Consider the following 13,815-nt stretch of genomic DNA (forward strand, 5'->3'; position numbering starts at 1 on the left):
TGGTTCAGTTAGTAACTTAGAAATAATTCTACCCCATGGAGTAAGGTCATAATTTTTTATCTAAGCACTACATTTCACTGTGTAAGACTTCAACTTCAATTACAGTATCAGTAGGTAGACCCTGAATTGACTATCTAAGAAACTGTACTATTACTTCTAAACACAAAAGTTATGTGGATGGCAAATCGTCTTACTTTCGCTACAACGTATGCGGCAATCAGCCAAGCATTATAATGACCATATTAACTTAATATTGGAGTAGAAAACGTTTGTCATCTCCTGATAATACTCAATGGAGGCTACATGGCACATTGTTCCATAAATCGTCATTTTAAATAAAATTATAACTTACTGTCTCAAAATTGCCCTGTTTTCGTACATCAGAGTGGAGCACAACTATACCATATTGCCACGTATATCGCTTCGTTAGAGCTAAAATGAAACAATCTTCCCAGTTGGGGGAATAATGATCAGTTTACAGGATGCGTGCCATTACCTATGGAGGGAAGAGGTGGACAATTATGGTCAAATTGCAGGGTGACCACAACTACCGCTGAAGGAGGGAGCATTACACCAGCCATGAAAATGAAACATACAATCTCAATAAGGTATTTTAATGGTATTAAAACAGACACCACCATGGTGTCACGGATTCTGCCGTATTGGATTTTGACATCATGTGGTTAAGGTCAATCACTTATGTGTGGTGTCATGACGTTGTTATAGTAATGTTGATGTGGTTTGTGACATCATGGATACTGTGCAGGCCTGCACACATAACGTCACAATTTTCAGCATTTTGCTTGTTGGAAAAAGTCTTGATTTTCTGCCATCAATAAATGCCAACATACTGGTAATCGCTTTCGCTTGTTCTAACAAGTCGCGGCTACAGAGAACAAGTGTCAATTTGCTTAGTCGATGCCATGATTAAACTTGCTGACATTTACTGGAGTGCACCGACGGGGTTTCCAAGCTTGTCGTATTTCGCCTAGTCGAGCTAAATGCTCATGCGCTGTGACGACAGTCCCGAAGTAACTCATCATTTTTGTACCGCTCAGTGGTTTTTTGACGGTAGTCGTAGTCAACATTTCAACTGACCACCATTGCCCCAAATTAAATTTGGGGTAATGGTATCCTGTTTTTTTAATGGTCTGTGTGAATCAAATTCTAATCCGTTACGTCCCATTCTGTTCCATTTTATTGAATGAAATTCCGATCCATTCGTTTTCGACCTGTCCGTTTCGAATCCATTCTGTTTCGATCTGTTCCATGCTGATCTGTTCCATTCTGTTTCTGAATGAAATTCTGGTCCATTCTGTTCTGTTCCTAACCGTTCCGTTTTTTTCCTGTGGTCTGTGGAAATGAAATTTTGATCTGTTCGGTTCTGTTCCATCATTTGCCCACTCAGTAGTATCAACCATACATTTGGTAATGTCAATCACCCACCGCACATACACACTGAAAGCTACTGCTTGCATTATGAAGTTCTCATTGTGTATTACGGAACCATGTTGTTTAAGTGATACAAATAAATTGTTCTAAGATTCTCTTCAAAACAACTTCATCTCATCCTATAATACCGCTTGCTCAGTTTGTTTGTCTGTGGCTGTGTTGTGTGTTTTTACATGTTGTATTTTGCAGCATTGTATCTGGATTTGATATTATGTAGTAGTTGATTGTGATAATACAGCATGTAAGTTGGAATGACAGGGAGCGTAGGAGTGGGGGAATGCTAAGGGCTTTGCTGGAGAAATCTGAATTTCTCATTCATTAATAAAAGAACAAATCCAAACATTAAACATAATTATAAAAGGAAATTCACTCTGGCTGAGCACAGTACAGCAGTTTGACCTCAGAGTACACTTTATCACATTTGTCCATAAGACAAGAAATGTTAACTAGTCAGCTTCAAGTTTAAATATAGTTAATGTCATTTAACTACAAGAAAATGAATATTTGGCCTAACAACTGGTAGGGAATACAAGGAGTATCAAATAGAATCATCCGATTTGACACGTCTAACTTCTGAAACTAATAAACATATACAATAAATTTTGTGTTTTATGAACGGGAAACTGAAAAAGTTTTTTGTCATAGGTGTTCAATATGCCCCCCTTAAGATGCACGGCATATGTCAATGAGATAATCGAGTTGTTCCCACAGTGCAGCGAGAATGTCTTGAGTTACAACTTCCACAGCTGCTGTTCTGCGATGTCTCAGTTCTTTCATTGTTGTTGGTAACGGAGGCACATAAACAGAGTTTTTTTTATAAACTCCCACAAGAAATAATCATATATAGTCAGGTCTGGTGACCTTGGAGGCCAGTTATGTTAGGCTGAATCACTTGGTCAAGTGCGACCGATCGATCGTTCAGTAATCCTTTGATTTAAAAATTCCCGCACTTGGAGATGCCAGTCTGGCTGTGCCCCATCCTGTTTGGTAAATGAACTGGTTCAAATTAGTCTTAAGCTGTGGGAAAAGGAAGTTCTCAAGCATATCGAGGTATGTGATTCCCGTAACGGTGTTCTCGTCAAAGAGAAATGGAGCATACCCCTTTTCCCATGTAACTGCACAAAACACATTAAATTTTCGAGAGTCCCTCTCATGTTGTACAACTTCATGTGGTTGTTCCTTACCCCATATTGACACATTATGACGGTTCACCTTTCCATTTAAATGGAATTTTGTCTCGTCACTAAACATCTTGCCAAGAACGAAATTGCAGAACTCCACACGTTGTTGTCTGTCATCTTCACGAAGAGCTTGCTGTAGCTGAATTTTGTATGGTTTCATGTGTAAACATGGACAGAGCATACTATAGACGGGTATCGGGGACATGTTGATCTGTCGAGCTGCACGGCGAACCATTTTCTGTGGACTTCTTGTGAAACTGTGGTGGATAATTTTGACATCTGTGTCAGACACTCGGTGACGGCCCGGCAATTTGCCTTTACACAAACTACCTGTTTCTCGGAACTGTTCATGCCATCGTCTAATGCTCTATGCTGTAGGAGTATCCACACCATATACAGTACGAAAGTCACGCTGAACAGTTACTACTGACCCGCAATCCGCAAAACGTAGTACACAGAACGCTTTTTGTTGTTCCGGCAACATTTTTACTAGAACTGAAGTTGGCGCACACTGCTGCTACCTAGCGGGAACGGTGTGAAACTCGAGAGTTTGCTTACTCTAACTGTATATTGTTCACGCACATATCCCAAATAACATAAAAGTTACGATTTAAAAAAAGCAATGATTGATTGTTTTTGATTCACCCAGTATATGTAGCTGTAGTATCTCATGCACATTACATAGAAAACCTAACAAAATCCAGGCATACTGTTAAGGCACAGTTATTGACAGAAGGTGATGACAAAACTGAATGCTAATGATCAACGTAAATACATAGACTGTCATAATAAATATTTAAATTTACAGTTACTGAAACTACGCAACCGGTGATATTTTCTGGTTATGAATTGCGAAAGGAATTTACATGCAATCGCCAAATTGTTTAAAATAAATATTCACATAACAACTTGACAGAATGAAAACATACATAAATCACGTACATCAGTTACATTATCCTTAGTGCAACTGATGGACTAAACTTTACAATGTGAAGTTGTGTCTCATTTACAACCGGACAAGAAACTTATTTAAAAATAAATATCAACCACACACCTCGGCAAATAAAACCATGCATGACATGTACGTCAGTTAGCTTAATACACGTCGAAGTCTTTATGTACAGGCCTTGCAGAACTGGTGCACTAAACCTTAGAGAATCGAACAGTAGCAACCTGAGATCAATAGCTTCACATACATGGAACCATCCTTCAGTCATCCCGATTGAGTGCTACCAGCGGAATAAATATATAATCTGCAATGGAATGGGGAGAAACTTGACAATTTAACTTCTCAATAAAACATAACAGTTCTTAGCAACATGTAAAACACATAGTTACAAACACAGTCAGACAAACGACAAGCCAAGCTAAACACCAAATTCAATCAACAGAAGCGAATAAGGAAAGAAATATTCCCATTTGAAAACAGACCACTCACTTTATGACAGCACCATGCTCTGAGATACACAGTTGAACAAATCAGTAGGTCAAGTACAGCAGCCAGCACTAACATAACTGCCGGCCGCGGTGGCCGTGCGGTTGTGGCCCTGCAGTCCGGAACCGCGGGACTGCTACGGTCGTAGGTTCGAATCCTACCTCGGGCATGGGTGTGTGTGATGTCCTTAGGTTAGTTATGTTTAAGTAGTTCTAAGTTCTAGGGGACTTATGACCTAAGATGTTGAGTCCTATAGTGGTCAGAGCCATTTGAACCATTTGAACTAACATAACTCACTGAACTAGGCAAACATAACATTAGACACTAAAAAAACACAACGTCACACGAACCAGAATATTATACAAAACAAACTCGCTCACAAACGTGATCACCCTCTTGTAGCTGCAGCCATAACTTTAGCAGCCATACCAAGAGTGATGTGAGAGGCATAGCCCTTACCGGGGCACCGTACTGCGCACACAGCAGCAACATGGTGGCAAGCTCCGCCACACACCGTCAGGTGGCTTGCGGAGTATGGATGTAGATGTAGATGTAGGAGCTGACAGTGCACACCTGTTGCCAGTGTATCTGCAGCATGCCTCCAGGGCTTGTATTTTGTAGACGGCACCGCAGTAATGGCAGGCAAGCAGCCTGCAGTTATTTCCGTTTATGACAGAACGTCCATACTAGTGCCGCACTGTGTGCCCGCTACCGAGAAGTGGCACGCAGACAAACAGCCTACATTCAGAGGGCACGACTGAGGGCTGCCCTCATCTGTCCAGTGGTGGCCTAACTCGAAGACACGAGCTGGCTGGTACCCAATGCACTAAAGCAGACGACGTGTTCCCGTTTCAGTTCATAGGCTGACTCCTGACTCAGAGCCTGCTGAATTTTCTCCTTGGACGTAGAAAAGAAGCTCCACAGTGCACTCGTCGGAAGGTTATGTGATATCAGTACCCAGAGATGTGCTGCCATGGCTCCTAACTGTCCAAGAGAGCCTTGGCCGCATAGTACGATCTGTGAATGTTGCAGCCTTCGTGGAAATTTTCTCACAACCTCAAGTTGGCCTACTTCAATTGTGAAAAAAATAATGTTAGCATGTCAGTAGCATCAGTGACTTTTTTGTGTAGTGCTAAACAGGATGCATCACCTCTTCCAGCCTAAATTGTGCTTTCTCTGGTGACACGTCGCTGATAAACTTCTAAAAAGTCAGGCGATGATAGTTCATTATATGAACCACGAATGACGTAGCCTCGAATTGAAAAGAAAATAATATGTTGCAGTTCTTGCGTTATTCCGAAATTAAGCTCCAATGTTCCTTTAGACATACGTGTTGCCTGACACACAGGCACTGCGGCGAATACAGCCGTTATGAAAGACATGAAATGTATTTGCAGTTGCGAATATGGACAATCATCAGCCATATGTTATTGTGACGACAGTGAGCCGCGCGGGATTAGCCGAGCGGTCTGGGGCGCTGCAGTCATGGTCTGTGCGCCTGGTCCCGGCGGAGGTTCGAGTCATCCCTCGGGCAAAGGTGTGTGTGTTTGTCCTTAGGACAATTTAGGTTAAGTAATGTGTAAGCTTAGGGACTGATGACCTTAGCAGTTAAGTCCCACAAGATTTCACACACACTCTGACGACAGTGAAAATTTGGCCTGCACCGGAACTCGAACCTGAATCTCCCGATTTATGCGAGTGGTCGCCATAACTGCTTTGACTATCTGTGGACGCCTCAGGGCTACATCGAAACTGCCACATGTCGTCGTTCCTCTGTCACAACCAGTACTCGTACACAAATTATGTAATTTCCGTACAGGAGAGGACATTGCAATTGAAACTCGCAGCTTGGCAACGGCGGATAAACACGATAGTGCGGTGTTTGTGTTGCTAAGAAGAGCAGTGCCACTGCGTCGTTCCTGCGTCGTACCCTGTACTCGTACACACATTACGTAATTCCGGTACGGGGGAGGACATTTCTTAACAAGACAGAAACAACAGTATCGTATTTGCAAAGTTTGTTAACATTGAATTAACGTTGTGACAGTTCATAAGCATTATAGAACAATTTTTATGTGGAAAGTATTTAATTTTAGGGTCCGTTGTGCCTTGCGCCAAGTGTAGCACAGAGATCGAATTATTGTCGCAAGACAGCCAATGATCTCTTCAGCACAGACGCACACCACGCTCGAACTTTTACGGGAATCGGCGAAATACAGCGAAAAATAAGAAGAATGGGTGGGACACTATATAAGTAGGGTGTGGGTAAATTTAGAATCTGGCTGTGACTGGAACCGTGCTACGCTAATCTGTGCAGCTGCAATGACCACTATGTCTAACTGGCTCTGTGGTCAGATCATCTGCCTAATAAGCACAAGACCTGGTTTCGAATCTTGGTCTAGCAGAAATATTCGACTTTCCCCACTGATTTCAATTAGTGGTCACTCTACATCTACATCTAAGTGGATACTCTGCAAATCAGATTTAACTGCCTGGCAGAAGGTTCATCGAACCACCTTCACAATTCTCTATTATTACAATCTCGTATAGCACGCGGAAAGAATGAACACGTATATCTTCCAGTACGAGCTCTGATATCCCTTATTTTATTGTGGTGATCGTTCCGCCCTATGTAGGTCGGTCTCAACAAACTGTTTTCGCATTCGCACGAGAAAGTTGGTGATTGGAATTTCGTGAGAAGATTCCGTCGCAACGAAAAACGCCCTTCTTTTAATGATTTCCAGCCCAAATCCTGTATCATTTCTGTGACACTCACTCCCATATTTCGCGATAATACGAAACGTGCTGCCTTCCTTTGAACTTTTTCGACGTACTCCGTCAGTCATACCTGGTAAGGATCTCACACCGCACAGCAGTATTATGAAAGAGGACGGACAAGCGTAGTGCAGCCCTCTCCTCAGTAGGTCTGTTACATTTTCTAAGTGTCCTGCCAATAAAACGCAGTCTTCGGTTAGGCTTCCCCACAACATTTTCTATGTGTTCCTTCCAATTTAAGTTGTTCCTAATTGTAATATCTAGGTATTTAGTTGAATTTATGGCTTTTAGATTAGACTGCCGAAGTTAAACGAGTTCCTTGTAGCACTCATTGGTATAACCTCACACTTTTCGTTATTTGGGATAAAACTGCCACTTTTCGCACCATTCAGATATTTTTTTGTAAATCGTTTTGCAGTTTGTTTTGATCTTCTCATGACTTTAATCCCCTCATCAACCATGAACCTTGCCGTTGGTGGGGAGGCTTGCGCGCCTCACCGATAGAGATAACCGTACCGTAGGTGCAACCACAACGGAGGGATATCTGTTGGGAGGCCAGACAAACGTGTGGTTCCTGAAGAGGGGGAGCAGCCTTTTCAGTAGTTGAAGTCTGGATGATTGACTGATCTGGCCTTGTAACACTAACCAAAACGGCCTTGCTGTGCTGGTACTGCGAACGACTGAAAGCAAGGGGACATGCAGCTTTTCTGTATGGTTAAATGATGATGGAGTCCTCATGGTAAAATATTCCGGAGGTAAAATAGTCCCCCATTCGAATCTCCGGGCGGGGACTACTCAAGGGGATGTCATTATCAGGAGAAAGAAAACTGGCGTTCTACGGATCGGAGCGTGGACTGTAAGATCCCTTAATCGGACAGGTAGGTTAGAAAAGTTAAAAAGGGAAATGGATAGGTTAAAGTTAGAGATAGTGGGAATTAGTGAAGTTCGGTGGCAGGAGGAACAAGACTTCTGGTCACGTGATTACAGGGTTATAAACACAAAATCAAATAGGGGTAATGCAGGAGTAGGTTTAATAATGAATAGGAAAATAGGAATGCGGGTACGCTACTACAAACAGAATAGTGAACGCATTATTGTGGCCAAGATAGATACGAAGCCCACACCTGCGACAGTAGTGCAAGTTTATATGCCGACTAGCTCTGCAGATGATGAAGAAATTGAAGAAATGTATGATGAAATAAAAGAAATTATTCAGGTAGTGAAGGGAGACGAAAATCTAATAGTCATGGGTGACTGGAATTCGACAGTAGGAAAAGGGAGAGTAGGAAATGTAGTAGGTGAATATGGATTGGGGCTAAGAAATGAAAGAGGAAGCCGCCTGGTAGAATTTTGTACAGAGCATGACTTAATCATAGCTAACACTTGGTTCAAGGATCATGAAAGAAGGTTGTGTACATGGAAGAATCTTGGAGGTACTGACAGGTTTCAGATACGTTTTATAATGGTAAGACAGAGATTTAGGAACCAGGTTTTAAATTGTAAGACATTTCCAGGGGCAGATGTGGACTCTGACCACAATCTGTTGGTTATGAACTGTAGATTAAACCTGAGGAAACTACAAAAAGGTGGTAATTTAAGGAGATGGGACCTGGATAAAATGACTCAACCAGACGTTGTACAGAGTTTCAGGGAGAGCATAAGGGAACAATTGACAGGAATGGGGGAAAGAAATACAGTAGAAGAACACTGGGTAGCTTTCAGGGATGAAGTAGTGAAGGCAGCAGAAGATCAAGTAGGTAAAAAGGCGAGGGCTAGTAGAAATCCTTGGGTAACAGAAGAAGTATTGAATTTCATTGATGAAAGGAGAAAATATAAAAATGCAATAAATGAAGCAGGCAAAAAGGAATACAAACGTCTCAAAAATGAGATCGACAGGAAGTGCAAAATGGCTAAGCAGGGATGGCTAGAGGACAAATGTAAGGATGCTGAGGCTTATCTCACTAGGGGTAAGATAGATACTGCCGACAGGCAAATTAAAGAGACCTTTGGAGAAAAGAGAACCACTTGTATGAATATTAAGAGCTCAGATGGAAACCCAGTTCTAAATAAAGAAGGGAAAGCAGAAAGGCGGAAGGAGTATATAGAGGGTCTATACAAGGGCGATGTACTTGAGGACAATATTATGGAAATGGAAGAGGATGTAGATGAAGATGAAATGGGAGATATGATACTGCGTGAAGAGTTTAACAGAGCACTGAAAGACCTAAGTCGAAACAAGGCCCCGGGAGTAGACAACATTCCATTAGAACTACTGACGGCCTTGGGAGAGCCAGTCCTGACAAAACTCTACCATCTGGTGAGCAAGATGTATGAGACAGGCGAAATACCCTCAGACTTCAAGAAGAATATAATAATTCCAATCCCAAAGAAAGCAGGTGTTGACAGATGTGAAAATTACCGAACTATCAGTTTAATAAGTCACAGCTGCAAAATACTAACACGAATTCTTTACAGACGAATGGAAAAACTGGTAGATGCGGACCTCAGGGAGGATCAGTTTGGATTCCGTAGAAATGTTGGAACACGTGAGGCAATACTGACCTTACGACTTATCTTAGAAGAAAGATTAAGAAAAGGCAAACCTACGTTTCTAACATTTGTAGACTTAGAGAAAGCTTTTGACAATGTTGACTGGAATACTCTCTTTCAAATTCTGAAGGTGGCAGGGGTAAAATACAGTGAGCGAAAGGCTATTTACAATTTGTACAGAAACCAGATGGCAGTCATAAGAGTCGAGGGGCATGAAAGGGAAGCAGTGGTTGGGAAAGGAGTGAGACAGGGTTGTAGCCTCTCCCCGATGTTATTCAATCTGTATATTGAGCAAGCAGTAAAGGAAACAAGAAAAAAATTTGGAGTAGGTATTAAAATTGATGGAGAAGAAGTAAAAACTTTGAGGTTCGCCGATGACATTGTAATTCTGTCAGAGACGGCAAAGGATTTGGAAGAGCAGTGGAACAGAATGGACAGTGTCTTGAAAGGAGGATATAAGATGAACCTTAACAATAGCAAAACGAGGATAATGGAATGTAGTCAAATTAAATCGGGTGATGCTGAGGGAATTAGATTAGGAAATGAGACACTTAAAGTAGTAAACGAGTTTTGCCTTTTAGGAAGTAAAATAACTGATAATGGTCGAAGTAGAGAGGATATAAAATATAGACTGGCAATGGCAAGGAAAGCGTTTCTGAAGAAGAGAAATTTGTTAACATCGAATATAGATTTATGTATCAGAAAGTCATTTCTGAAAGTATTTGTTTGGAGTGTAGCCATGTATGGAAGTGAAACATGGACGATGACTAGTTTGGACAAGAAGAGAATAGAAGCTTTCGAAATGTGGTGCTACAGAAGAATGCTGAAGATAAGGTGGATAGATCTCGTAACTAATGAGGAGGTATTGAATAGGATTGGGGAGAAGAGAAGTTTGCGGCACAACTTCACTAGAAGAAGGGATCGGTTGGTAAGACATGTTCTAAGGCATCAAGGGATCACAAATTTAGCAGTGGAGGGCAGCGTGGAAGGTAAAAATCGTAGAGGGAGACCAAGAGATGAATACACTAAGCAGATTCAGAAGGATGTAGGTTGCAGTAGGTACTGGGAGATGAAGAAGCTTGCACAGGATAGAGTAGCATGGAGAGCTGCATCAAACCAGTCTCAGGACTGAAGACAACAACAACAACAATATGACTTTATTAGTCGATAAACGACAGCGTCATCTGCAAACAACCGAAGACGGCTGCTTAGCTAGTCTGCCAAATCGTTTATATAGATAAGGAAGAGCAAAGGGCCTATAACACTACGTTGGAGAACGCCAGAAATCACTTCTGTTTTACTCGATGACTCTCCGTCAATTACTACGAACTGTGACCTCTCTGACAGGAAATCGTAAATCCAGTCATATAACTGAGACGATATTCGATAAGCACGCAATTTCACTACGAGCCGCTTGCGAGGTACAGTGTCAAAAGCCTTCCGGAAATCCAGGAATACGGAATCGATCTGAAATCCCGTGTCAATAGCACTCAACACTTCATGTGAATAAAGGGCTAGTTGTGTTTCACAGGCATGATGTTTTCTAAACCCATGTTGAGTGTGTGTCAATAGACCGCTTTCTTCGAGGTAATTCATAATGTTCGAACACAATATATGTTGTAAAATCCTGCTGTATATGGACGTTAACGATATGGGCCTGTGATATAGTGGATTACTCATACAACCTTTCTTGAATATTGGTGTGACCTGTGCAACTTTCCAGTCTTCGGGTACGGATCTTTCGTCGAGCGAACGGTGAACGGTTGTGTATGATTGTTAAGTGTGGAGCTACTGCATCAGCATACTCGGAAAGGAACCTAATTGGTATACACTTTGGACCAGAAGACTTGCATCTATTAAGTGATTTGAGTTGCTTCACTTCTCGTACTACTCGCAGCCAATGTCTGTAATTTCCTTGTGTTTTAATTTTATTATCGCTCATAGTAAGTGACATAAAGGAAGTGTGATGTGACTGCAATGAAACGCATACACAGAATAGCGACATGTGGACCTGTGTGGCGCCGGTGCTGCTGCTGAGTGCTGCCGCCGCCGCCGCCGCCGCCGCCGCCGCCGCCGCCTCTCAGCCGCCAGACGTGGCCGCCGCCTCTGCGCGGCTGCTGCTGCGCGATGCGTACCCCGTGTGGCAGCCGCGGTCTGCGCCGCGCGACTCTGGCCGCCGGCTGATGCTGACGCCGCTGCTGGAGGCGGGGCTGGACGCGGCGGCGCGCCGGCTGTGCCAGGTGCGCGGAGACCGCTTCCCCGCCGACACGCCCAGCTACTCGGGCTTCCTCACCGTCGACAAGCAGCGCGACGCACACCTCTTCTTCTGGTTCTTCCCCGCCAAGGTACGTCGCCGGTACCTTTACCAGTGCAAAAAGTTTGACGAGATATTGTGTACATAATACGCTTTAGGAAATGTTATACAATGAGGCGAGCCAGCCGCTGTGGGCGACCGGTTCTAGGCACTTCAGTCTGGAACTGCCCAAGTGCTACGGTCGCATGCCTCGGGCATGGATGTGTGTGATGTCCTTAGGTTAGTTCGGTTTAAGTAGTTCCAAGTCTAGTGGACTGATGACCTCAGATGTTAAGTCCCATAGTCCTTAGAGCCCTTTGGACCATTTTTCAACACTGAGGTGACAAATATCATCGGATGACGATATGCACATTGACAGATGGCGGCAGTACCACGTAGACGAGGTATAAAAGAGCAGTGCTTTGATAGAGATGTCATTTGTACTCAGGTAAAAAATATGTGACTAGGGCCTCCCGTAGGGTAGACCTTTTGCCGGGTGCAAGTCTTTCGATTTGATGCCACTTCGGCGACTTCCGCGTCGATGGGGATCAAATGATGATGAATACGACAGCACAAAAGCCAGTCCCTGAGCTGAGAAAATATCCGACCCAGCAGCGAATCCATCGTGGACACGCTGAGCTACCATGCCGGCTACCCCTCAGCTACTGGGGAGGACTGTACTCAGGTGAGTGATGTCAAATGTTTTCCGACGTGATTATGGTCGCACAATGGGAATCAACAGATCTTTAACGTGCAAAAGAGCTAGAGAATGGTTCAAATGGCTCGGAGCACTATAGGACTTAACATCTGAAGTCGTCAGTCGCCTAGAACTTAGAGCTACTTAAAGCTAACTAACCCAAGGACATCACACACATCCACGCTCGGGGCAGGATTCGAATCTGCGACCGTAGCAGTCACGCGGTTCCCGACTGAAGCGCCTAGAACCGCTCGGCCACATCGGCTGGCCAAGAGAGGTAGACGATTGGGCCATTCCATTTTGGAAATCGTTAGGAAACTTAATATTCCGAGATATACAGTGTCAAGAGTGTGGCGAGAAGATCAAATTTCAGGCATTAGATCCCATCACGGCCAACGCAATGGTCGACAACCTTCACTTAGCTACCGATAGCAGCGGTGTCTGCATAGAGTTTTCATTGCTAACAGACAAGCAACACTGCGTGAAAAACAGCATGAATCAGTCAGTGTAGGACATACGACGAACTGATCCGTTTGCAAAGTGCTACGAAATTTGGCATAAACGAGTTATGATAGAGGACAAGCGACCCGAGTGCCTTTGCTAACAGCACAATATAGCCTGCGACGCCTCATCTGGGATCGTGACCATATCGGTTGGGCCCTCTGATCAGGTGAGTCCCAACCGCAGTAGCTAGCAGCTGATGGTGGGTTTCAACAAAGCGCTGTGAAAGATGGTGGTGACTCCATAACGGTGTGGGCTGTGTTTACATTGAACGAACTGGGCCCTCTGGTCCAACTGAACCGATCGTTAACTAGAAGTGATTATGTTCGGATACTTGGTGACCATTTTCAGCCATTCACGAACTTCATGTTGCAAAACGAGGATGGAAATTTTATGAATGACAATGCACCATTTCACCGGGACACAGTTGTTCGCGATTGGTTTGAAGAAAATTCTGGACATTTCGAGCGAATGATTTTATCAGCAAGATCTGCCGACACGAATCCCATCGAATATTGAGGGGACGTAATCGAGAGGGCAATTCGTGCACAAAATCCTACACCGGCAACATTTACGCATCATAAATAGTTAGAGGTAGCATGTCGTAGTATTTGTGCAGGTGACTTGTTGAGTCCTTGCAACGTCAAGTTGCTGCACTACGCCGGGAGAAAGTAGTTCCGACACGATTCTAGGAGGCATCCCATGCCGTTTGTCACCTCAATGTACATCGGTAACGAGTATCGGCGATCACTGGAATTTTAACAGGAAAACCAAAGAATATCTATCCACGCATTTGGGACAACTTAAAAATGTAGAACACATATTTTTGTACTGTGACCCATAGAATATGGGAAATGTCTTTATAACAGCCGGGAAAAGAGAGAGAAGCGAGTGGCCGCGCTGCCGTTGGAGCCTCGCCGCCATACTGACC

The 13,815-nt window shown here is 43.4% G+C and overlaps 1 protein-coding gene across 1 annotated transcript in view; it reads left to right on the plus strand.

Moving 5' to 3' along the window:
* The window catches only part of LOC126320637 (venom serine carboxypeptidase-like), a 107,087-nt gene that overhangs the window by 23,060 nt on the left and 70,212 nt on the right, over positions 1-13,815 (plus strand). Inside the window, exon 2 of the mRNA XM_049994082.1 lies at positions 11,388-11,738. Within this exon, the coding sequence (XP_049850039.1) occupies positions 11,397-11,738 (342 nt within the window). The 5' untranslated portion in view covers positions 11,388-11,396. The remainder of the gene's footprint in view (positions 1-11,387; positions 11,739-13,815) is intronic.

This window comes from Schistocerca gregaria, chromosome 2 (assembly GCF_023897955.1).
Source record: "Schistocerca gregaria isolate iqSchGreg1 chromosome 2, iqSchGreg1.2, whole genome shotgun sequence".
Taxonomy (NCBI): domain Eukaryota; kingdom Metazoa; phylum Arthropoda; class Insecta; order Orthoptera; family Acrididae; genus Schistocerca; species Schistocerca gregaria.